Source organism: Dunckerocampus dactyliophorus, chromosome 8 (genome assembly GCF_027744805.1).
Source record: "Dunckerocampus dactyliophorus isolate RoL2022-P2 chromosome 8, RoL_Ddac_1.1, whole genome shotgun sequence".
Taxonomy (NCBI): Eukaryota; Metazoa; Chordata; class Actinopteri; order Syngnathiformes; family Syngnathidae; genus Dunckerocampus; species Dunckerocampus dactyliophorus.
The window spans coordinates 11,141,407-11,167,942 of NC_072826.1; the positions used below are offsets into that span (position 1 = coordinate 11,141,407).

The following is a 26,536-nucleotide window of genomic DNA, read 5'->3' on the forward strand; positions in this document are numbered from 1 at the left end:
GACGTGTCGCGTATCTGGTCACACATGCGCTAGTACCCGCAAGGCAGACCGGCCATTCCGGTGCATGCTTATCAAAATAAAGCTCAGTGAAACATTTTTATGATATTTTAAATCATTTTCAAATAAATTGTGGTCAATATGTGCGTAAATAATAAGCTATATATGTATCTATATAGCATATTATCCATTCATACAATATATTACTTAAAATTGTTTTCAAGGTAAAAAAAACAAACTAACTCATTTATAAGGTGAGGCGGCTTTTATTTTGTAGTGGCGCACTGCCACGATCAATTACATGTAGCGGAAACCCTGTTGTATTTCCCTCCTCATCTAGTGACTGAATCTTTTCTCTCATAATGTGTCTCTCCACTGTGCACTGGTCGCACAGTGAGAGCACGGACCATGTGCCAGGCTCGCTGAGGGACTCCCCTCTCAGATTACGGCCTTAGCCTCTCCACTCGCCCTCCCTCTGGTGCTTCCCCCCCCATCCCCGCCTCAACATTCCGACTCAGTCCATGTGCTTCAAACAGAGTGGAAATGGGAACATCCCTCCCCTTTATACATGCAGACACACATACTCATTCCTGCTGTGCAGTGGCCCATACGGGACAGGGGTTGTACAAGCTGAAGGGTGACAAATATTACACCAGTCTCAACATTATGTACACGTGAGCAATTCCAGTGAGAGCCATTGCAAGAGCTGTACCAACAGTTATGCTCTGTTATTTAAATTGACAGGAGAGTACATTAAATTTATTTAACAGAAAAATTCTAAAAAGTGCTTAACTAATTCCCATGGATCTGTAGAGGGGCAAAGCAGTCAACCCACAGGTTACCTTGGTACTGATTTTATTTTATTGTTTTCATTGTACTTATTTGCGATATTTTACTAGATAATGTGTGCATTTTAATGACAAACTGCATGCACATGCATGAGCAAGCATTAAGGAGAACAGTTTGGGACTGATCCAAGTTATGACTGTTCAGGCTTGGCAGAGTCGTGGTGTATGACTGCACTGATGCATACGGTGGTTTTAGTCATATTAAAGTACCTTGATGTAGTGTGGTTGTACACCGCTGCAAACTACAACATCTCCCTGGATTGGCAAAATATTTTAGTTAGAATTGCTGCAGGTTGAGCACTCTTTAGGCTGGTTTAGTTGACTATTGTGATACGAAGAAGAAAGCAGGTTCAAGAGGGGGATGCCCTTTGGCTCAAGGAACTACAACATCAATCAGCTCATCACATTGATGCTGGCATAGGCAAAAGGCATTCTTCCCAATTACCCATTTTCTCTAAATCATTCTTCTCCCACTCTCTGCCATCTCTTTATCTCTGAGGGTAGTGCTTGGTGTTTAAGGTGTCTGTCTCTGACACACAGATGCACTCACACAGCCATTTGCAGTGTTTAAAGGTTGCAGTGGGTGGTAGCAGGCTAAGTGTGAGTGGGACTGTTGTTGTGCATCGGTGGTGGTGTTCCTGCAAAGGAATGTGGTGGCTAGACATTCCCACTGGCTGCGGCCCAGCTTTTTGATTGATTGTAATCTTGGTTACATGCATTCAGTGTGCCACCAGTTGAACGCAGCTACTAAAATGTAAATGCAAATAAACAATCATACTGTATGCGCAACCATCCCTAAAAGTTATGAGCTTTTGAGTTCACATTCTGGTTGGTTTTGACACCGTTTTCACATTCCAGTAATTGACAGTCCAATAACTGACAATCATATGAGGCTGTGACAGCTATTGTATTAAAAAATACAATAAAAGAACACGATTACTGTTTTTCTGAAATGCGTTTAATGACTCAACTGTCTTGCACATTCCAGGCTTCTATTTGAAAGAGGTGTTGTTTTGAGTGAGGGATTATTTGTACAGGTGGATGACTAATTGAGGCATGGCGTACATTACAGTGGAGGCGAATATTGTAGTAAATACAGTTGTCCGGTGCCACTTTGTGGTGCAAATCACAATTTTTCAAAAATATGTTAAGTCACAATGTTTTGTGCTTAAATACAGCCTATTATTAGTCAAAAATCTGCATATTGAAGCAATTTTTCGTATTTTTTTGCCTCAATTCAGCATTTTCACGCACAAAAATAGGCATTCGGAAGACTCATTCAAAGACACCGTGAATGATATGTATTATACAATGGTCACAAGGTGTCAGTAATGTTACTGCAATGTTTGGTAAGATCACCAACTTGATCACCAGAACAACAGGCTTTTATTGCAGGTTTGAATGATCTCAGAACAGGCACAATAACCTGTATTAAAACTCCCTGATAAAAACATGAGCTACTGCTGCGTTTGTAATGCATGCCAAGGTGAAACGACATCACTTCCTGTCCACCCGCCACACAGCTTCCCAAATGAACACATTTATAGCAACACAAACGAGCATGAGTCTTACTTATTGGGTAATATGGGTGTAAAGGTCACTATAAGGGTGTTATTTTATGTCTACAGTGCGCTAATAATGTTAAAAATGTCAAACAGATTTTCTGTGCTTTTATGTACGAAAATATTACATTTCTAAATAAGGAATTCTACTTTGCAGAGATTCACTTATCACGTTCGAGTCTGGAACCAATTAACCGCGATTAAACAAGTGATTACTGTACATTGTCTATTTTATTGCGTTCATTAGTGAGCTACAATTCTTTTCCTTACGTTTTTCTTTATTATTTTTTTTAGGCTTAGGATTCGTTTGTTAATCCAAGTTCCATATTGAATCTGCACAGAAAGTATAACCTCATTAGAAGAAATGACAAAACATAAATACTTTAGGGATTTCTAATTTCAGTGTCCCAGCTACTCCTTCTTTTCCGCAGTTTACCTCAATGGCTGTTCCAAATTGTCGCTAAATGAATGCGCTTTGCAGTTAATGGGCAGAGGCATGCCAAAAAGCTTTTGTTTAAAGTAAATGAGCATTGTTTTTTTCGACAAGCTTAAGCCCCAAGTTGGCGTACGTAATGCCGCTATTGTTTAGCTGTACAACACGCTGACACTTGCTGCCCATTGTTTCCAGCGTCTTTGTCAGCCATTATGGTCAGAAGGGCTTACAGTATGTGTGAGTCATGTCCCGGCCTGTATCCCTCTCCATTGTGTCCCACTCTCACTGCGGAGGACAATGATGGCTACTGTCCTCCCGGTGTGATAGCTGACATTCTACATAGTCCATATACACGCTGTGTAGCTGGCATTAGCCCAGCTACTACAGCATGGAGGCCATTTTGAATACATCAATTATTTTCTTGTCTTTGGTACAAGACGGTGTGTTTTTTTGTTGTTTTTTTTTTAGCGAGTGAGAATGAGAGACACCGTGTGTGATTTTCTTGTTTTTAGTGAAAGGAGGAAAAAAAAAAGGAGGCAGCTCTCGTCTTAAGTGAGCAAGCGAGGGTTGTACGCCTGATGTGTGTGAGCTGGAGAGTCAGAACAGCCGGAGTCTCCCAGATCAAACAGGCTTCCTCTGTGGATAAGAAGGAAAGCTAGGCCAAGCGAGAGAAAAACACTGGTTGGAGAGAGATAAAGGGAAAACATGACAGCCTTTTGTAGTCTCCCACAGTTTAACAATAAACTTTACCAATGACTGACTCACTTGTCTACTTTACCTTGTTTTTTGTGTCCTAATGATCAGACTGCATGGCTATCTTACTGAACAGGTGTGTGCCACATGTCTGCGATGACCTTTGACCTCCTCTAATCCTGGCCACTGACAGACACTGGCTGTGGTCGGAAACATAGCACACACTGCCTCCTAAGTGAACTCCTAATATCATCTCATTACAGGCGCACCATTCCTGGTGGATTTTCAGATTTGTAGAGCATCTCGCACCATTGGAGGCAAAAATGTTGTGTGTCCGCCTTGTACTTTCTCGCTTCAAAATGGGTGCAGTAATGCGTTATTTAGGGAAGATTTTATTTTGGAAAAGGTCAGTGTGTAATGGAAATGGAAGTAATCAGTTCAAAGGTCTACTTTTATCAAATATAAACACTGTCCAGGCAGTGTTTTAAAGTAACATTTAAAGTAACTGTCATCAAAGTGTAAAAAGAAGCTAACTGCTGTTAACATAAAATAGGCAAGTGGTTCTCAATTATTTTTGTCATTCCGCAGTCATGTCATGGACAGAAATGTTTTCATGCCCCTCCTGATTTGAAATACTATTGAGAACCTGTCGTATTTATTGATCTGTACAAACCACTCTTTGAGTTGCTGGCACGAATCTCATTCAAGCATGAATAAAGACACAAACAAACCTGCCAACCTTGAATTCATTTAAGTATAGTAGGGACTGTATAGTATAGTGGTGCCCGCTGCCTCTCACCCCTCAATACTATATACACTTCACCGTAGGTCATTAAGTGAATTGCTTCACAGAAAGACCCCACCCAGCTCATTTTCACTGTTCATGACGACTTAACCATATCATACTGATCAGCCAGGACAGTGTACAGCTTTCATCGCTACGCTAAATTTACAATGCAATCTGTTTAATTTGTGGTATTATGGCCATCATTAAATTTTTCGCACACAAAGCCCGATTGTGGATTTAATCCTTTAGCTGCTCGCTGTGTCGAAGTCTCGCAAGATACGCAGAGGTATCATGTGATGCCATGCATGGCCGTGGTACAACCTCTGGATTTTTGTGCGACTTAAGTGGCATATTTTGCTACGAAATTGAGTGGAAATTGGATAACAGAGATATTCCAGGGTTTCCCCCTATGATTTTTTTTTTTGAAGCTGTGGTGGTGGGAGGCATGGGAGGGAGGACTGCTGCCGCTGCTGTGTCTGCAATTTTTTTATTATGACAAATAACAATTTTGATGACATATATTTATTTATTTATTAATGTATTTAACTTTTCTTCAACAACCAGCAAAACATGAACCGAGAACATTGCAAAAGTGTCAACAGCGCAGACAGTTGATTCTGGTGCATGTTTATCAAAATAAAGCGCAGTGAAACATTTTAATGATATTTTAAATTGAAGTCAATATGTGTGTAAATAATAAGCTATATTATTGTGATTGTGACGCTGCGCCACGATCAATTACATGTCGCAGAAACCCTGTGTTCAAATACCCACAATCTCCAATTTGCTGCAGTAATCTCCTCATAGGCACGTGCCCAGAAGTAAATACTGTATAGTAGGGTAGACCCTTGTTCTACCCCATTGCTGTTGGTTGTTAGTAGGCCTGTCACCATAATCGATTAATCGAACGATAAAAAAACAGGTTGATAATTATGACGCCCTCGATAAATTGGCATGTGCATGCAGGCTGGATGACGAGGGTTCACTCTGGATCTGTCTGTGCGCAGTGGTTGTTGTGGAATGAACAGAGAGTGGGGCCCTCATCTCGTTCAGCCGCATTGTGGAGGCGGAGCCACCGGTGAGTGGATACAGAGGGTTTAGCAGTGAGTTTCGTGAGGCAGCATACGCTAACATTAAGAAGGCGCAGAAGCAATGGTTTTTGAGGCGAATGCCACAGCCGACAGCCACAATGTGGGAACATTTCGGTCGGATGACCGACACGGACAGTTTTCTCAACTGGGGGGAAAAAAAAAAACCTACCGATGTAGGTGCCTCGGGCAGCGGAGCCTTTGTCACGACAGTAACGCTCACTCTGGCGTTTGGTCGGCAAATACAAACAAAACAGTGCAAAATGGTGCGCTTTCTCACGCTCAACTAGTGTCGCTGGCAACTTCCGTGTCAAGGTAATGTCTCACACATGTACACCGTACATTATACTTGAGCACCATCTAGTGGTTTAAATGTGTTGTACACCTCTCATGACAGTTATTGAAAAAGTTGTCTAATAAAATGTGTTTCAATAAAATCGATAATTTGTAGCACAATTACCGACCAGCAAAATGTGTTATCGTGACAGGCCTTCTTGTTAGTATGTCTGTTTGACTAGTGGGTTTTCTCTTAGCTCATGTTAGACGTCACATAATGTCTGTGGACCCGCCAACCCCTCTAAGCCTGAACCATTATCGTGTTATTGTCAGCACCAGGCATCTCTGCGTATGTATATGTACATGTTTAGGATGCTGAGCGCGTGAACGTGTTCTCACTTTTCGCACTTCCACTGAGCCAGCATTAATAATTCAGCTCCACAATGCGGAACACAAAGCGACAGCAGTGCTTTCCCTTCCTTCTCTTTGCATAGATCTGTCCCATTTTTTTTTTATTCCCAGTGGTTTCTCTGAGGCCATCACCCTGTCTCCTCGGTTTTGCCTGCTGTCTCAGCCCAGAATCTGCTACACCTCTTAGCCTTTCTCACACTTCCTGTATTCCTAAGTCTTACTTTCTGTTTTTATAGGGATTTCATTCCTGATGTGTCCACTCCCTTTCTCTCCTTTGTCCTTTTTTCTTTTTAAACCTCTTCGGGGTCGTTGGGAAGGCCCGTGGATTTGGAGCTTGGAGGAAAGGGTGTGGCCGCCCACGTTGCAGCGCCCTATTGTGTTGTAGCGATTCAGACATGTCCTGTCTCTGATATATAACGCACCAAATAGAACACATGCATGTCATGTGGCGTCTCTGACGTGCTGGAGAGACCTCTTTGTGGTATCAAGGCTGTCCATTACTCAGATAGCTTTGTTTGTGTGCAAAGCAAACCAGGCGCTACCTTCCCATGTCGTCAATCCTAAGACTTGCCTCCAGACATATTAGGCCGACAATGCCAAACTTTTTAATCAGAAACTCTTCCTGGAGAAGATAATCGCCAACACACCACCTTGGGTCAAAGCTGAAGGATAGTTAGGAGCACCTACTTAAATCAGCTTCTGGCTCCAAGGGAGTTTAAACATAGGTCCCTGGGCTCACAGTTTATTTAATCATTCAGGCTCTGCCCAAAATGACTGCAGCACTTCAGATGGATACTTTTGGGTGTGTTCTTGTTAATTATTGGATCTGTGACAAGGTGAAATATGATCCAAGATCCATTTTAAAGGGACGCCCATTACTTGCTTTTATTAGCAAAAGCCAAAAGGAAAGATTGTAGATAAGTGTCTCCGAAAAAGTGAATACACCACACATTTCAAATATTAAAATATTGTTTGTTTCATTCTTGTGAAGCCGATATCGTCTATTGTCTCGTCTTGTGGGCCGAGTTTATTGTGACACCCTTACTGTATATGCTTCCAACTTTGTGGGAACAGTTTGGGAAAGACCCTTTTCTGTTCCCAGTAAAGCAAAGTCCATAAAGGCATGTTTGGATGAGTTTGTTCTGGATGTTAGGAGCACCGACTCAACCTTCTGGCCTCACAAATGTTCCTCTACATGTATGAATGAACACGTACTGTATTCCCAAAGACCGTTTCAGTTTCTGTAGGTATAATAACCACGTGTCCCAACACTGTACAAGTACATTTGTACAAGTGTTGCCAATAGGTGACTGTGACGATGCCTGTTGTGACCCATGAGATGATGATATTTGAGCTGCTGGGACAATCATGCGGGCTGGTATGCAAGGATTTTGAAGCGGAATGGATGTTATGCACTTGGAGGCTAAACAACAGTGTGTATGTGTTTGCGTGTTTGAGCAGTGCAAATGCTGCTTTCACAAGGTCATCTTCGGGATCACCTCAGGTGAATATTAGTCATCCTGCGTTGGTTTACAAACCCATAAATAGTGGCAATCTTTTTTCCCTTCCCCTCTTATTAGCATGGTGGTGCTGCCTAAGCAAGGGGAAATTTTCCCTTAAGGCTGACTTGAGTATTCTGCATTGTGGAAACTTGCCACACGTAAAGTGAAGCTATGCAATTTGAGCAGTGAGCTCAAGTTGAGCCCACATTGCTCTGCAATTTTGTGTCAGGTTTGGTACTTTAATAACCCGCTGTGACAAGTATGAGCATACCGTATGAATGAAGCTGTGCCTATTCTGCTTACAATGCTTGAAAGAAAAACTATTTAAGCTCCAGTGGAAGATGCACAGTAAATGGTATTTAACCTTCGACATGTTTAATAGAAAATGATGTGCTACAGCATTAGCTCAGCCATCATCCTACTGTACCTGAACTACAGTACATTTCACCATACATTAGGGCCACATCCCTATGTGACAGCTTAAGCTATGTCATGCAGGTATTATTGCAGTTCTTTTGATACTGTGAAAAAGAAGAAGGGGAAAAATCCCGAACCCTCCGTCTGATTTTTTTTGTTGCAGTGGTTTTGTTGTGCTGAGGTGCAGTGCTCTCTAGTCATTTTCCTCAGAGCCTCTTCATGCAGCTTGGCCCACTTTCTCGTTCCCCTCCTGTCGATGCGGCACTTTCAGAGATCCTCGATTGGGAGCGGCTAAGACCGCATTTGAGGAGGATTTGATCACAATGCTAAATTTGATAGGCGTATCATAGATTTAGTCGTAATACTGCATTCAAACCCTCAGGTCTGTGATAGTATCCCACAGCACAACATTCTCTTTGGAGTAACGGTAGTTAGGGTGTGGCTGTTATCTTCTCATGTGCTCATCTTAGCTGTATCTCAAATGTACATCTACAAGAGCTCATTTGAGAGGCGGTTACTGCCTGACATTGGGTTCATTTATTATGAGAGCTCCAACTGTCTGGCTCTCACATGCCTTGCACGCTCTTTTCCAATTATGAAGTTTATCGTAGCTTTGTTATACAGTCATCCGTTGTTTATCGCGGTTAATTGGCTCCAGATCCGACCGTGATAACTGAATTTCCGCGAAGTAGGATTCCTCGTTTATAAATGGAATATTTTCGTATTAAAAGCATAGAGAACCTATTTACGGCCTTCTAAATATGGGTTTTAACACTATTTGAGCCCTCAGGACATGAAATAACACCCCTATAGTCACCAGTCATATTGCCCAATAAAGTGGACATATTAGTAGAAAATATAGTCTCACCCATTCGCAGTGGAGAGTTCCTTGTTGTTGTTTCTTTTTTTTCTTTTTTCTTTTTTTACTTCCGGGACTTCTCGTGGTGACTAATGTAATGTAGCCTTCTTATAGAGTCACACAGAATCTAATGTCCGTTTAACGTTATTGAACAACCAACATTATTGCCAACCTTAACGCCAATGGGAGTGCTCGATTCCATCAAAGAACACAGTTCAGCTCAAACGTTCGTCCTCGCTCTCTCTCACACAACACTTCCTCCTTATCCACCAATGACATTAACAGCAAGGTGCGTTCACAAACATCATAATCAACATTATAACACCAACAGGTTGTTACAGCAACATTACTGACACCTCGTGGCTACTGTCGAATACTACATATCAACGTGTCTTTCAGTGGGTTTTCTACACGTCATATTTGTATTTTAGTTCATTTGGTCATTTTTAAGCTTGAAAATGCTTAATTTAGGTCAAGAATATGTTAAACATACATATTTTAAAGCTAATAATAGGCCACAAAATAGATACTTACTAATACAATTAAAATGTGTAATTCATTATTAAAAAGTAGGGTTGGGCTCCAAGTGAGAGAGCGGTCGGCAAACCTGGTGTCTTCCACCGCTGATGAAGGCTGGTCACATCGCCCAATGAATTCAATTCTTTTTCAGGTTATTTGCTTAGCGTTCTGGCTGTCACGCACATACGGGCGAGTATTGGCCACCGTTTTGGCTGCATTAGCTGCCGTTTGACTGATGATAACACCATGAGCCTCAAAGTCCCCATACTGTTTGTTGTTCAAATGCTGTAATAAAGCTTTTTAACATGCTAACCCCGTGAGATCGAGGTTTCGTGGCGTATGTTGGCAGGCATGGTTGTTTTTGTTTTGAGTTGGTTTTCGAGTTTCAGTTTGAGTTTATTTTGAACATGTGAAAACATCAATGTCAGCTCACATGAAACGAAAAATTGTCTTTTGAATTATATTCAATCTATGGCAAAAAGGGAATGGCTTCATCATAAATGAAGAAAGAGAGCATTTTTACAAGTACTGTTACAAATATTGCTATGAAGACAATAATTGTCACTTGATGTTACCAATTCGCCAGCAGTCCACGCTGTTTGCAAATTTGTAGCACCTTGCTTCTCTACAGTGCTTCTACTTCTTCCTCCATTCCATTGCTTACCAAGGATTGTGTAGCTGAAGGAAGCTGTGACATGTCCAGAACAACATATTCCCCTCTGTCATTGTCTCCCATTGAGATGCAGATAAAGATCAGCACTTGGCAGCCATCAGCAGATAGGACCCTTTGACTCTCTCCACCTCTCTATGCCCTATCTCCGTCTTTCTTTTTCGACAGCCTGATGTCGATTGGAATGCTGTGATAAGCGATGACACCATGTGGGCACACGCAGTTGAGTTGCCATGTCCACAACATTTATATGTCTGTAGTCTTCTGTGTGGCTGATGGATGGAGACGTTCACGCAGTGTTTTATTCCGCCAACTGATTGTTTCCTCCAGCAGGTTGTTGCTGACCAATCCATTCTGACAGAGGAGTAAAATACAGTGGGGAGTAAACAGGGGAAATTATTCTTTTAATCTACAGAAAGGGAGTTGCACGGCGTCACTCATTCAGTGGAAATATGACAAGCATTAAACTGCTAATAAAGCTGGCAGTGACCCTTTGCCCACCAGACGATGTGTCTGCACTTGAATTGGCGTCTGATCCCCCCCAACGCTACTTTCATTTAGTCGCATGTCTTATAGATGAACGCTGTAATGCTTGATGCGGAGACTTTTTTTTCTGGCTGACATGCACACACACACACACACACACACACACACACACACACACACACACAGTAAGACAGGCGGACACACTCAGCAGGCTTCTTCCCATGCTTGTGTTGTGGATTAGTCAAATCCCCTGACTGGCTGCTAAGCTGATTAAGGGGGGTGTTATGCACTGTCCATTTGGAAACACTGGAAAGAGTGCATGCATACACATACACAGCTCACTATAATATTGTCTCCCTTGCTGATCCAGAATGGTATAACACATGTGAGCGAGTTTCACCAGATTTTGATATTTCCCACAAACCTTCACAGACAGATGGCGTTGATCATGGTTTTGTGCCCATGGCATTGCAACACTTTGACACTGTGGGTGTGTGTGTGTGTGCATGTGCGTATGCGTGTGTGTGTGTGACTGAGATGAAGCCTATTGGAAGAAACTAAAGCCCAGATGGCTGTGTCCGGCAGGAACAGGAAAATAGAGGTGACACCATGTGGATGGTCACACGAGTGAAGTGGAACATCATTTTGTGAAGAAACAACAAATTTACTTGTGGTTACACTTAGTAATGGCTATTTGACTACATTTACTCAATCAACTCTGGGGGAAATGAATGACCAATTAATCGATTGCTATTTTTCTGAATGTTCTGAACTCATATTTCCCGATGTATTAAGAAGAATAATGCTGGCATAACGTGGATGTAACTAAGCTTCCCATAGCAAATTGCCATGTCATTCTTCACTAACTGCAGTGGTGCCTTGGTTAGCGGGATTAATCCATCCCAGAAGGTCCGACTCAAACCAAAATGGACTCTAACCAAGGCAGGTTTTTCCATAGAAAATTAGATAAATCCAATTAATCTGTTCCAGACACCCAAGAAATGAACACAAACACATTTTATTGACAATAGTTATAGCTTTCCAGCCACAATGATGTAAAAATAATTAAAACATTACTAATGAATGGACAACTGAACATTTTTGCATGTTTTTGTTGACAAACGGCGGCGTGTCCCACTTTGGTCGACGGTCCTTGAACACGCCATTGTGTGTCTGTGCTTCTCCCACACTGCACATATAGACTGCTATGCTTTTTTGTTCCCATTTTTCTTTTACCTCATATTTGGTACCAGATGCTATGTAGGAATGCATAAAAGTAAGGTTTGATAACTTTATTGAGTGCTAATGTGCATATTTGTTCTGTTCACAACCCCAAGTTATTTGAGGGGAGAACACTGCCTGTTACAAAACAACAAAAATAAACTCCAGGCTCCTACTGGTGGACGGTGGGTCTGTATTGATTTACTGCTTTTAATTTGATGTTGTTGCTGTCTTAGTTTTACACAATACATAATAAATAAGAAAAATTAGATCACCATAATGTACAATAAGATAATGGTGATCAATGAAGCAGAGTCATGAAAGCTAAGAAATTCTATATTTTTTCAATCCAGTTATTATTTTATTCATATTCAAAACTAAACTAAAAACCTACCTATGTTTTTCCAAATACGGGTCAGCACAGTATGTTAATATATTTGAGTTATGACAGTAATGCGTCTCCCCTGGTACACTTCACTGGAGAAGCGCAATCATTAAAAAACAAAAACAAAAAAAAAAACACTTTGAAACTCATTTTCTAAAGTTCCCTCGGCCCTTTTGACCAATCGCAACAGAGCAGGCTTCGTCCAAGCATTTCAGTCAAGATAAGAAGGCAGATTTGCCTTGTACATATAGCCTTAAGATTTCTGGAATATTTTATTAAAAGAAACTTCCTATAGTGCCCCACTGGGGTCAATATCATTGTAAAAGCCCCTGAAATGAGCAGGATAGGAACCCTTTACCGACCAAATTATTATTTTTCATTTATTTATGTACACCAACAAAAGTGTGAGAAAGTGTACATCCAAATATGTGAGTTTTAGTCTCATTTGAAGTGCACCCAATCCCACCACATACAGTTTAGTTTTCCCCCAGATTGGGTTAGTGGAGCAGGCAGGGTGCTGTAAGTGGGTGAACAGCTACTTAACTTTTGATAAGCAGCCCGTTTCATTATGCATAGAGAACCCCGGCAATCTCCCAACCCGAAACCCTTGTGCTACCATAACAGAGGAATCAGAGCATGTGATGGTGCGGGAGAAGGTAGCTGCTGTCAGAGGAGAGGGGGGGTTGCCGGGCTACAATCCATAGCTGTCCTCCAGTCAGAACTGAAGCAGATCTGAAACTGACATCTATTGTTCTGAGTGTTTTACACCAGTTGGTTGACATGGGAGACCGACCTCCTCCAAGTAGCACTGCACCCTCTGACCCCCTAACCCATAGTCCAAGCCTGGGCGAAGGAACCCCCGGCAGGGAGCCCATGCGGCTCAGAACCTGGCCCACAGATGCATTAACACAACTTCCTAATGCAAACATCTCATCTTCCACTCTGCTGACTGAGGCTTACTGACTTTGAAAAGGTTAATGACTTCCTGAACTGGTCACCAAGGTGAAGAGAAGCAGAGAGGAATTCACCCCCGCTGATCGCACACACCACCACAGAACACCCCCTACACATTCTCTGTCGTCATCATCTTCATTATCTTGCCAAATCTCCTCACTCTGTCATTAGTATCATTCATAGCAATGTATTTATCACGCTTCTTACAAATTCATCAATATTAAGGAATGATTTCCTGAAACTTATTGGGGTTTTTTTTGTAGTAATTCTGTTCCCTCCAGCCATTTTGTATTCCCTCTCGTGTGGAGTTTTTGGTTCCATAAATGTCAGAGCCTGGCTGAAACAATCCCTTATTTTTCAGCGCTCATTATTGAGATACTATAGCTTGAAAGTAAAACTAACACAAGTACAAAAAATACAGATTCTAACCTCTGAAATCCTCCTCTTACTTGCACTATTTTTCTTGGACATAGTGCATTAAAAAAAAATTCCCACTTCTCCATTGTCCTCATCTTCGCTTCTCACATACTTGTCAGGTCTGCTGCATTTTGATACTTCGGCAAGTTTTCCATGTCTAAAAGTTACCACACTTGTTAACTTGCCTCATTAAAACAACACTGCTTTTCCTGAAGTTGCAGGGTGACAGTGTGCATGCATGAGCCTGCGTATGTGTGTTTTCAAAAGTAAGTACGAGACCCAAGAAAAAGACTGGCTGGATTTTTTCCATTCCAACAATACTTTCCCTCCAATACTTACTCAACTGTAATTCTATCTTTTCCTATACTCCCCTTCCTCATGTGGCGGTGTGTGCATGTGTGTAAAGTGAAGTACAGTACTATTAGGCAAGCATGTCTGGAACTAATAGATTCCACACTGCTTAAGAATCCTTTTAGGAAATACTACCTGTAACTTGAGGCCACCGAACCATTCAGCTGCCTTAAAATCACATCCTATAGGCCAACCCTGCTCTTGTACAGTACATACTGTACAGTATACAGTATACTGTACATGCATTCTAGGGTAGGGAATCTTGATAAGCCATCGTAAGATAGAACACTGTAATAGTTTGATTTATCAATATTTCAACACACCCCTAATACATTCCTCCCTTATTAGTGGTAAACTACACAGCTGCATGTTTTTCTGTTTTTCACTGTCACACACGGACACAATGTCGTTCACACACAACTCCTGTGTGTGTACCCACACATGCTTCCTGTAGTTGTTTTAGTATAACCCTCTCCTCCCATGTGCTCCCTATTGGCAATGAACTGGTCCCGCTATCGTCCTGTCTCGCTGTCGGCCCTTCCTGTGCAAAGACAAATGAATGGACCTACAAGTATATTTCCTTGTGACACATCACACACGTTTATGTTGCTATTTTTTTTTGTGTGTGTTTTGTTCATTCTTTAGTGCAGGGGTCACCAACCCATCGATTGTGAGCTACTGGTCGATCTTTGGGACTTTGCCGGTCGATTGCGAGAATGTTAGAAAAAAAAAAAGTATTATTACATTAGTGTCCTCCACTCCCGGAGAGCGACCAACATCCACGCATTTTGACCACTGGGCACGCCCATATGCCTCGCCGCCCTCCAAGCTGCAACCCGCAAGCTCCAGCCAAGAGCCCAGTCCCCAAAACCCAGCCAGAGCCGTGCTAGTAAAGGTTGAGTGAGCAACGTGCAGAAGGGTCGGGAGAGAGGGAGTGACAGAGTACAGCGATGTGCTTGAGCACACAACAGTAGTTGTTCCACATTAATATGACTCAAAATCATGACCGAGACCAGGGATCTTGGGCTCAAAAAGGTTGATGAGCACTGCTCTAGAGGACAAAAGCTCATAGTGATATGACTCAAAATTACTATTGCTCACTGGAGGGTGCTGGGAAAAATGGGGTTTGATTATTGTCACGAAGTTGAGCTATCCAACTAGCAATTGCAATCCAAGAAGCTAACTTAATGTCACAAAATACCCTTTCCTTCCATCATGTCCACTTTTTAGACTTAAAAAAGCACCAGAAGGGGATTTAAAAAAAAAAAAAAAAAAAAAAAAGGATAGCTTTACCCCAGTCAGCATGTATTTTTCCACTGCAGTGGCTTGCATTTCTGTTCTGCCTTCCTGCACAGTCTGGCTGAATTATCACTGGCTGCACTGTGAATATTCTCATTCATCCAGGTCATTGTATTATCAGGGCATTGAGTTGATCACAGCTGGACTGTTGAGGTTGTCTTTTTATCCAGTATCGGATCGTAAATGAAATCAATGGTATCCCACATTCTGTAAACACACGTTAATGCTAGTGATGTCGTGCTTTTGCGCATGCACGTCACTTTCCAGACGCTTTGCGCTCACATTAACAAGTCACATTTGTTTGGTAATGTGAACGACCACATTCAAAAATGTGCCCATTCGAGCAGGCTTTATTTTTGTGGTGCTCAAACACTAGATTGGACTAGAACTGTCCTATCTAGTATTTGAGCATAAGCTGATTTTGAAATTCTCAGCCATTTCAGCCATATGATGTTTTAACTGCAGGAACAGTAATGTAAAAGCCAGCCAGTCATCCTCAGATAGGACCGGATCTAGCAGGACTGTAGCTGTCCTATTTAGTCTTTGAACTGATGCAGTGTGTGCGCATGAGGCGGAAGGTCTTCTAAGACAACCTGGACACTCCAGTTGCGATTGATTCAGTGCCCAGAGAGTCTGATACGTTACTGTTAATCCAGCATATGACGGAGATGGCAGAAAAATAAAAATAAATTACACGTCAGGGGTAATACATCTTCTATAGGTGGAGCAGTTTTCTCGCTTCCACAGCATTTTTGTGACACTGAATGTGCCACATTGGTTAAAAAAAAATAAAAAATCAGATGGAAAAATAGCATACATCTCATGGCAGCAGGAAATGAGCCCTTTAAAAGCGTACATACAGCCTCCAATTTGGCATAGAAGTCATGTCACATTGCTGTCGGAGTATGTGTTGAGCCCAAGCCCCGGGTGTTTCCAGGTGTTACGAGTGCCTGAGGGCAGTAAATGTGGCTCTTGTTTGGCGCCAATTTGCTTGGAGCAGCCACTTCTGTGATGAAGTTCTACTTTCTAAAGCACTTTATGGTCCTTTTCCGCCAAATTGCATGGTTTGGTTCAGTTTGTTTTTTGTATTTGTTACAGTTTTATAAAGGGGGCTACAGTAACTGATCCATGCCATATTACTAACAATGATTGCTCGAAGGGATAGTTTGGATTTTTTTTACATGAAATTGTATGACATCCCCATCAGCGTTGTAGTCCAATAACAGCGACTTACTCCAAACTTGGTGTCCTAAGTCCAGGTCTGGTCAGATTTCTGTGATGAACAACGCAGTTCCGCTTAGTTGCTGGGGACAATTAAGTAAAGACTTTGGCTTCTAAAAACAATATGCGTTCAAAAATTAAAACCTTTACGTCACAAAAACGCCTTCTCAAAAACTCAAACCTCACAAAACGCTCGGCGTTACTGTATATCCGTCTCCTGCCGTATCCCTGCGCAGTGCGGACATGACTCTTCGTCAAATACACATGAACGCACAGGCGACAGTGCGCAGGGATACGGCGGAGACGGATATAACGCCAAGCGTTTTGTCAGGTCAGATTTTTTTTTGAGAAGGCATTTTTGTGATGCAAATTTATTCATCTTTTGAAAGCATATTGTTTTGAGAAGCCAAAGTCTTTACTTAATTGTGCCCAGCAACTAAGCGGAACCACGTTCTTCATCTCGGAAACCTGATCAGAACTGGACTTAGGAGACCAAGTGGGGGGGGGGGGTGTAAGTCACTGTTATTGGACTGCAACGCTGATGGGGATGTCATACAACTTCATGTCAAAATATCTGAACCATCCCTTTAACAGAGAATTTTAACTTTCAATGGACAATGGAAAAAGAATGCGAAGAAAATGGGAAAAAATAAATTATTCTCAACGTGATGTTGCAGGGAAAAGCAGTTCCATTTTGGCTTTCATATGAGTGTTTATGTGACAGACAGCAATGCCCTTTTGGCAGAGCCTTTATTTGCTTGAAATTTTCTAACCGCATGCTAACATGCAGCATGTCTGAATGATTTGAGGCAGCAGCCTTAAGCCTCAGACCTGAGGAACGAGTGAAACCTCCGCCAAGGACAATAGAACGTCTTTGAGTTCTATGTAAATGCTCAATTGCACACAAGGTCAGTGTTCTAGCCACTCAGAAATGAATGAAAACATCAAAAAATAATCTTTCATTGATTAAAAAAGTGACCTATGCTGCTGATATACACATGAGCATATAGAACATTAATTCTTTTGTATTTGTTTTACTGTGCCGGAATAAACCAAGTCGTCAATAATTAGAGCTCCAGATTGCGACTAATTGGTCGCATTTGCGACTAAAATTTGAGACAAATTGAGAGTAAATTTTTCATCTACCTGCGCATACGCTACCAGATAAAAGTATGCGTCCCGTATTGAGTTGACAAGGGGCACACTTTGTCCCTTATTACCGTGAGAATGAAAAATAGTAAAACGTGGTGTCAATTGACAACAGTTGTCACAGGCTAAGCATCTCGATGCCAGCGTGTGTGATCGCTCTCCTTTCAATCCCATTGCCTTTTGACTTTTCTGGCATCTTTTGTTTACACACTTTGCCTGGGTGTCACAGCTGGTGGCAGCTGGCTAGATAGTTTTCCGCCTAGATTCTGGTCTTCGGACTCCAAATTTTGTCTTTAAAACATACAAGCGGTTAGTTCTGAGCTTGTTTTTGTCCCACATGGAAGCTATAAGTTCATGCCATACGTGCTAACTTACTCTTTTAAAGTGTCACTTAACAGCCTTGTTCTTATGTTCTAATTGTAATCATCATGTCTTGACTTCTAAACAGTAGCCGTGTGTCTAAGTTGTTGAACATAAACACTTAGTGTATCCAGCTTTAAGATAGTGACGCTATCACAGATAACTTGTGACCTAGCATTAGCTCGCCAGCTGATGTCGACTTGCTCACCAGAGAATATATGATACTACTGAACCGCGGCCTGGTGATTGGGAACCCCTGTTGTAAATAAATGTTTGATCTCAACATATGATGATATTGGAAATGATTAAGCTGTCAGGTGTGATGCCAGGCTGGTCCATGTAGGACTGTGTTATCATAAAAGGAAAAGTTGCTCCAAAATGCATAGCACCCTTCTCCTTTTTAGGATTTTGAGCTTTAAATGTTGACAGTGCAGACAGAAAGAGGTAGTAGTGGAGAGCATCAGTAAAGTAGAATCCCAGATTCAATTCAAGACCTGCTCTCATCTGTCTGGAAAAAGTGACTGGGATTTCTGGAGGGGGTGGAGGCGATACATTCCACTTCACATCCCACTTCTTTCTGGCTGAGGAGATGATGACCATTACAGAGCAACGAGAGCGACCTGCACGGAGTCGCTCTGATGGTGTCTGTTCCTGGCTTTTTTTTTTCTTTTTTTTTTTTTAACAAGTCTCTCTCTCTCTTACGGACTGTAAGAGCTTCTAAGGGCTTGACTTTTTATCACTCAAGGAAATTCAGCTAAGCAGCCAGGAACAACAGTGGATGGTGTAAGGAGCACAGGGTTCACTATGGTTGAGTCATTTAGCCATATACTTTGTAAATGAAGTGTGCTGTTGGAAACATTCATCGCAGTGTGTTTCAGGGGTTTGATGGAATTTAGCTCCTTTAGGGCATATCCGGGGCTGCATGTGCACTACTGCCACCGCCACTTGCACAATCCATTCAGATCCAGTGCAAGAGATGCAGAAATTCTCAATTTAATGATGTTATAATGTCCGATATTTGCTTTTATGCCGATGGAATGAACAAATATCTGTTGTAAAGCTCATGGATACAGAGATTAGCTTATCGACGTGGCTGTAAACAGCATTGTACAACTCACGTGAGCAAACAGCTGAGAAATACTTGCCATTGGGCACTTTGGTGAATCCTGCAGCAGTGCATATTCTGCTGAGGAGTCTCTCGCGGTTGCTACCATGTCTGCCTGCCGCTATTTCTGCGTTTTTTTTACATTCCCGCTACCCCATAGACATATAATTAATGAATGAATTGTGCGCGTACAGTGTTTTCCACAATGTCTGCAAATTATGCTCTCAAAACGATGTTATAATGACCAAATCATGCAGTCTATGGGCCAAATACCATCAAATGTAATGGAGTCTTATTTGTGAAAGGTTATTCCCTGGGCTTTGGTTTGGGCAGTAAAACGAGTCGTACACTCCATGCAGCACATGAATGAGGCATCTTCTCTGCTCCGACTCTTGCTACATCCAATATGGCAGCAATGTTGACATGTGGCTGGGTGCTCAATGCGGCGTCTACGTATTTATGTCCACGTGCTACCCCCCTCACCGCTACCGGTGTTTTGACAACCCGCCACATCTTGCCACCCCAAACACGGTTAAGCAACGCATCGGCTCGAGTATGTGCTGCGTCTGGACTCGCTGCCACACGCACAAGGGTCTTCAAAGTCTATAAAAAGCTAAACTTTGCATAGGAACACATTCACAAATGAAGTTACAGATGTCCGTCATCTCCTGGCGTAAAGTATTAACTACACGAGGCAACTTTGGTGCGACTTTGGTGCTTAAAGGGCTCTATCAGTTTTCATTATAGGGGAAAAAAATGACACCGATATTGACCAATGTTAAATTTTTATGCCAATATCGGACATTATAGTTAGTTAGTTATAACACTAACATGTGTTCCAAGAGCTAATTTATTACCACCAAACGTGAAAAAATATCTGCCTCACTTGTTTGCTCCGCCTTTTGAGAGATGAAGCACTCAAACAGTTGGATTTGAAATTCTGGGATTTTATGTCGTAATGGAGGAAAAATCTCCTTCCCCATGGACATGATACCGCATCTGACCTGCCCCTAGCTAGATGAGCCCGCCCCATATATCTGCCCACCACTTCATGGAAGACAATAAAAAATGTAAAAAACCTTTTTAAAAGTAGGCTTCACTACTAATCTTAAAAAGAAATATCTTTCAGTCAGCTACAGACCTGGGAGCTGTAAATGTTCTCATTTAGTTTTTCTCCTCCCCCACTCCTTAATGTTACAGTGTTATATGTGATATCTGGTATCTGTTACATTGGACAAGGGCAGAGTTACAGTGCATATGTAAAAGGTGGATATGGTGCACAATAGCGCTTCTTGGGACCACACACACGTGGACACACTCACTTCATTTAAGCATAAAAGCTACAGACACACAAAACGGCATGTTCCCAGTAGGGTTGACTGAAAGCACATTTAAACCTTGTAAATTCCAACATCCAAGCTACATTTTTGGCAACACACTTCAACTACACTGGTGGGATCTCCAAGACTTATTTCAAATTGTTGAAAAATAGCATAACTTGGGACCTTTGCACAACCATTGCACTACATCATAATGAGAGATCTTTGTAATACTTTATTTCACTACATGAGTGAAAATATTAGACATACTTGTCAGGATGATCCAGTATAACCACCATTATAACCACCATTCTAAACATATTGCTCAATCACAAACCTGAGCATTGTTGTATTTTAAAGGCAAAATGATTGATTCAGTGTTTATATTGCATTACATTAAATTGTGCAAGTGTCACAGCAGTCCTTTCATCGTCCCTCACTGATCACCGTTTGCCTGCCCTGAGAGGAGTACTTTGGTATGCGTTGTTGTTGTCCTGTGACAACTAATTACAAGGCTGTCGGTTTGTGGTTTTGTGTCACAGCCTCAGGAGGCGGGAGACAGACTCCATCCCCATCATTGACAGTGCTGTGCACATTGCTCACAAATATGCTCAAACACACAAATTACATAAGCAGAGGACAGTAACGTGTTGTCAAAGCAAATACCCACAACAGGTCATTGGCTCGGGCGCAGTCTGCGTGCATGTTTATGTCATGTGTGGTTAGTGTGAGAGGCGCATCGCTACTGGCACGGTGTTTAGGTCTTTTTATGACAGCGTGAGACAGATTGAAATAAGGGGGTGTGTGCTCAGACATATTCAGAGATTCCACTTCTCTTTGTGGTAATGAGAAACTGCACTCTCAGCCGTAAAGCACAAAGGCAGTATCAACAGACGCTGTTGGCTCAACAAACGGGGCACTCTCTGCCAGAACTGGCTGTGAACGTACGCATCAGGTCTTTGTATGTGTGTGTCAGGGAACTTAATGCTGACACGAAGCCAGGATGGAGGGCAAAACACTTTGCTTCCTCTACAGCCAACGTTGTAAAGGTAGGACACCTGTGCTACACTAGCCATGGCTCTTGTGTGTGTGTGTGTGTGTGTGTGTGTGTGTGTTGGCAGGCCGCTATGAGAGCATAGCATTAATCCGTCAGCTGTCGGCACTGATCCATTTATCATTAATGTGTTTGTGCGTGTGAGAATGTGCACGTGGCAACTTGATTCCTGTAACAACACTGCAATACACACGATCCTCCAGAGGTTTTTTTTTTTTTTTTTTTTTATTCATTGTGATTGAATGCGTCTGAGTGCAGTCTATTAATTTGAGACCAGACTGGGAGCAGCGTGGAAGCAGAGGGGGTGGGAGGCAGGGGGAAAATGAAAAGTGATAAACTGTGATAATTGGCTGCCTCTGGAGATGTATATATGTGGAAGACATTAGCTTTATATGGGTGCGAGGTATAAATGTGCACATGCCATGCACTCGGTGAGGGAGTGGCGATTCTAACAAAACCAACCTTTTTTTTTTTTTAGTTTGGCAAGTTTTCAACCATTTGAAATAAGGGAAATAGAAATAATCTATTCCAGGGTCAAATTGCTGATCCTGAAAGTGTACAGGCAAACGTGATGCTTGTTGAGATGAAGTCTAAGGCTACGTTCACACTGCAGGTATGGTGCCCAATTGGCATTTTTTTTGTTTAAAACCAATTTTTTATGTGGTTGTTCGCATTAAATGCGACTTGTTCATGTGAACGCAAAGCATCCGGAAAGTGACGTGCGTTTGCAAAAGCACGACATCACACGCATTGTGTGTATCGATAATTTGATTTGTGAATCGACTTTAGAGCATGAAGAGCTGGTATCGGATGTATCGATATTTCAGTATCGAGCTGCACATCACTAGCGTGCTCTTCTTAAACCGTTTGTGGCAATTTCAAGGATTTTGTGAGTCAATATTTTCTCAACCAAATGATTCCGGGTAGGAGATTAAGAAGAAAGAGGGCAAGAATTTTGGCTATGGCAGTTCGCAGACAACTTCGTCTGTTCCAAGGAGCGTGTGGTGGATGTCAGAGGCAGGAGTGGTGAGACGTTGACAGGAGCTGCTTAACGAACACCTTTTTAAAATAATTTTCGGATGAGAAGAACTCGCCTACATCGGCGGGAACCTTTTTTCCAAGTCTTGCACGATAAACCACGCCTTTCGATGACGTATATGTCAGATATATGCGACCCGACCGTTCAGACTGCAGTAGCATCGGATCCATATCGGATTTATATCTACATACGAACAAGGCCTGAGTCGCATTTTAAAAAATCGGAATTAATAAAAACATAAAAAAATCTGATACAGGTCACATATGAGCAAATTGGAATGAATCGCAATTGACCTGCCATGTGAACATAGCCTAAGTGGGTGTTCTTCGGTCTGGTGTGATGTCATGCATAACAGCAGTTCAAATACTGACGTTTTGTGTGATTTTAGACTTCCGAATTGTACAACCTCAGGGAACTTCCACTGTCCTAAGTTTGTGTTGCATTGTGTGTAAACGGTCTTCATAATACAGTATCACCAAACTCGTCTCTTCCCACCTCAACAGAGATACGTGCCCAGCTGGTGGAGCAGCTCAAATGTCTGGACCAGCAGTGTGAGCTCAGAGTGCAGCTGCTGCAGGACCTGCAGGACTTCTTCAGAAAGAAGGCGGAGATCGAGATGGACTATAGCCGCAACATGGAGAAGCTGGCCGAGCGCTTCCTCACCAAGACGCGCAGTACCAAGGACCACCTTATGAAGTATGACACACAAGAACACATTTAGCTTATAGAATGTCTAAATGTTATCTTTGTGTCTCAGCTTTTTAAATTGCACATGAGCCAATTGCACTCCTGAAAATATAATAGCAAGGTTGAAAGAGATCATTCTTTGTGTGCTACAGTACATTTACCCAGAAATGGACACATACTGTAGTTTCAAGTACAAGTGAAAAGAACTGTAGTCATTTCCTTTAAATTCCCTATTATTAAGTACTGAAAAAACCCGTTCACCACCCTCTTTACCCACTAAGACACACACTTCCTGTGAAAGTTTCCCCTTCTGTCTTCCTTTTATTTTTCTCTTTCGCTTTGCAGTGTTCTATGTCTGCTTTCCTTATACATCCTGCAACCATCCACAGACATTAAAGCCCTAAACTATTTGGATACCATGCAGCTCAAATTAATGAGATAATTGTTTCTTTGGTACATATTGATGGGTCGGGTAGCGAGGATATCATTGAGGGCTAAAACCCGCAATAAAATCTATAAATTAATATAAATAAAACATTCCTTTTAAATAAATAAAGTCTAGCTGAGCATGTCAGAGGCGGAGAATATCAGTCGGTCCATTCATATAATGTTTTTACAGCTCTTGTAAAGCTCCAGATTATGATTCCACTGAATGGCTGATATTTCTACATTCTCCATGCGCTTGCTGCTACTGCTCTGTCTGGGTGCCATGTTGGAATTTCAGCTATTTTCTGGCTAAGTGTGTGCATGGTTTTTTTTTTCCCTTTGAACCAAGCAGTGGGTCTGTTTTATGTATACGTGTATTGAGTCCTTAGAGACCGCTGGTATTCGCAAACTACTGACTGCTGCAGGGTATAAGCGTATTGTGCGTGCCCTTCAGCTGACTGGCAGATGAGTCACATGGCGATGTCTCCACAATTTGTCGCTCAAGCCTGCCGTCACGCTGAATATTAGCCCAGTCTCAGTGTTACTAAGCTGTAGTCCTTACGTAACCCATGGCGACAGCGACTCCCAATTTAAAATACTAATTATATTTTTAAAATTTCCATTCAATTGTCAATATGGACAGGCCAGGCTACGTGGTATGGCCTCTACCTCCTCACCACATCTGGTACGGTCGAGCATATCCAGGAGGGCCCCCTCTTTCTCTCTCTACTTGACTGCCCGCTGAAGACTCTCCTTTTGAGTTCTTTATCCAGTTTCACGCTGAAAATCCCCTCTCGCACTGGGCAGCACAAACAGAATCAGCATCACGGTTGAAGCTTGGTAGGATTTTTTTTTTTTTTTTTCAAGTTAAAAGTATTTGCTATAAGCTGCAATGGAACTTCTGCTGGTATGCTTAAAAAAAAAAACTGCATCCCAGCTTTGTGGTATATGTGAAAAAGCATATTATTAGTATGAACTTTAGTCCTTTCTCTTTTCCCCCACTTTTGCTGGGTTTTTTTCCCCCAAATATTTCAACATTCTTCTCCTAAATTTTCTTCTTGTAATATTATGACTTTACTTTCAAAACATTTAAACTTTTTCCCCTAACCTAATTTTCCAAAATTACAAGTTAATTTTGTTTTGTTTCTCATGATATTAAGATCCATTCTATTTTCTTGGGCTTATCCGGGTACACGTCTCAGCAGGGAAGCCCAGACTTCCCGGTCTTCGGCCACCTCTTCCAGTTCCACCGGGAGGACCCCAAGCCGTTTCCAGGCCAGCTGTGAGACATAATCCCTCCAGCGTGTCCTAGGTCTGCCCCGGGGCCTTCTCCCGGTTGGGCATGCCTGGAACACCTCACCAGAGAGGCGTCCGGGAGGCATCCGGACTAGATGCACGAGCCACCTCAGTTGGCTCCTCTCGATGTGAAGGAGCAGAGGCTTTACTCTGAGCCCCTTCTGGATGACCGAGCTCCTCACCCTATCTCTTAGGCCAGCCACCCTATGGAGGAAACTCATTTCAGCCGCTTGTATCCGTGATCTCGTTCTTTCAGTCATGACCCAAAGCTCAGGACCATAGTACGAATAAAAAAATATATATATTATTATTTTTTTTCTTTAATATTTCAACTCTATGCTACAAAAATTATATTATTTTCCCTCATATTACAAGCTTATTCTCGTAAAATTGTGTTTTTTATTGTTAGAATACAACTTTTTTTTGTCTTTATTCTTTTTCAACTTTATTCTTGTAAAATTACTGAAGATTTGTCCTTTTTTGCTGCTGCTGTTTATTTTATTTTTGTTCTTCTTATTAAGTTATATTTTTAGAATGTGCCATGGGCTAATAAAATAAACAGCCCCGGGCCGCACTTTGGACACCCCTGGAACAGAGAGATCACATTGTGTGGAATTCATTGCTGATTAATTGGGTTTTGAAGCAAGCGAGGCACAATGGGGGGTGTCCTACTTGGTTACAACCAGCAGAGGCACTGTGGATTCTGTCTCAGCTACTTTGCTGTCAAAAGAGAAGTTGCGCTACATTCAAGCGGACCTTTGCTATGGCACAATTCCTCCAGGTATTGTTAAGAGCATTCAGAGAGTGCAGTGATGGTGGGGTCAGGTGCCGTATGTCACGTTGTCGTATCCTCCCTGCCCTCTGCAGCCTTTTTTTTCCCCCCCCACTTGCTGCATTTTCTGGACAATCCTGACATAGCATGCCCCCCCCCCCTTACAGTAGATATTCCCTTGCATAGCCTCTGACTGTCCTCCTCATAAACTTCCTGAGATAGGATGAGGTCACTCCTGCGGCAAAACCAGCTTTTCAACCACTTAGCAAGGAAACGAGCAAAGACACGACTTGCTGTGTGTCCTTCCTAATCTTAAAAGCAGCATAATATTTTAATGAAACATTTGTGTGTGTTTTTACTGGCTGACTGCGTTGACTGTGTAAGTTCACTGCCAGTTTTCCACATCTTATTACAAATCATCTCATTGATTGCATTCAGTTTACTCCTGGATTTGGCCTTGAAATTAAGTTTTCCATACATCCTGAAAGATGATGCACATGTAGAAGAATGCGTCCAGTCTAGCCTTGCAAATGCGCTTTCACCACACCATTTATTAGATACAATATGCAGAAGAAAAACACACATTTAGACAATTGTGTTGGTCCATTGAGAGCAGTGAGGTGCTTATTTTCTTGTCAGGTTTAACTACACTTATCCCAGATGTGTAGCAAACTATCAGTAATACAGCAACAAACATGCTCTTACTCAAACTGCGACACTGAAAGTTTATTGGTAGAATGCAATGAATCAGGACAGTGCAGAGCTGCAGCATCGATACTAATGGAAACTTGTCTATTTACGTGGTAAATGATCACGGTGAATTTTTGTTAATGATTTAATCAGATTTGACTGCTCATTCTAGTGACAAACTGCGGTTGCGAGTTTCTGCCAATCGATTTGGATAAGAGCTTGGTCTTGTTAGGGGGGGCAAAG

General features: G+C 42.0%; 1 protein-coding gene across 5 annotated transcripts in view; it reads left to right on the plus strand.

Annotated features, from left to right (window-relative positions):
- srgap2 (SLIT-ROBO Rho GTPase activating protein 2) overlaps positions 1-26,536 on the plus strand; it is a 115,917-nt gene that overhangs the window by 59,912 nt on the left and 29,469 nt on the right. For 4 of the 5 annotated variants that reach the window (XM_054784838.1, XM_054784836.1, XM_054784840.1 and 1 more), the window contains exon 2: positions 22,926-23,118. In XM_054784838.1, the coding sequence (XP_054640813.1) occupies positions 23,039-23,118 (80 nt within the window). In that variant the 5' untranslated portion in view covers positions 22,926-23,038. Of the gene's footprint in view, positions 1-21,028; positions 21,379-22,925; positions 23,119-26,536 lie in introns of those variants that run through there. The other variant, XM_054784837.1, reaches the window with a different exon arrangement.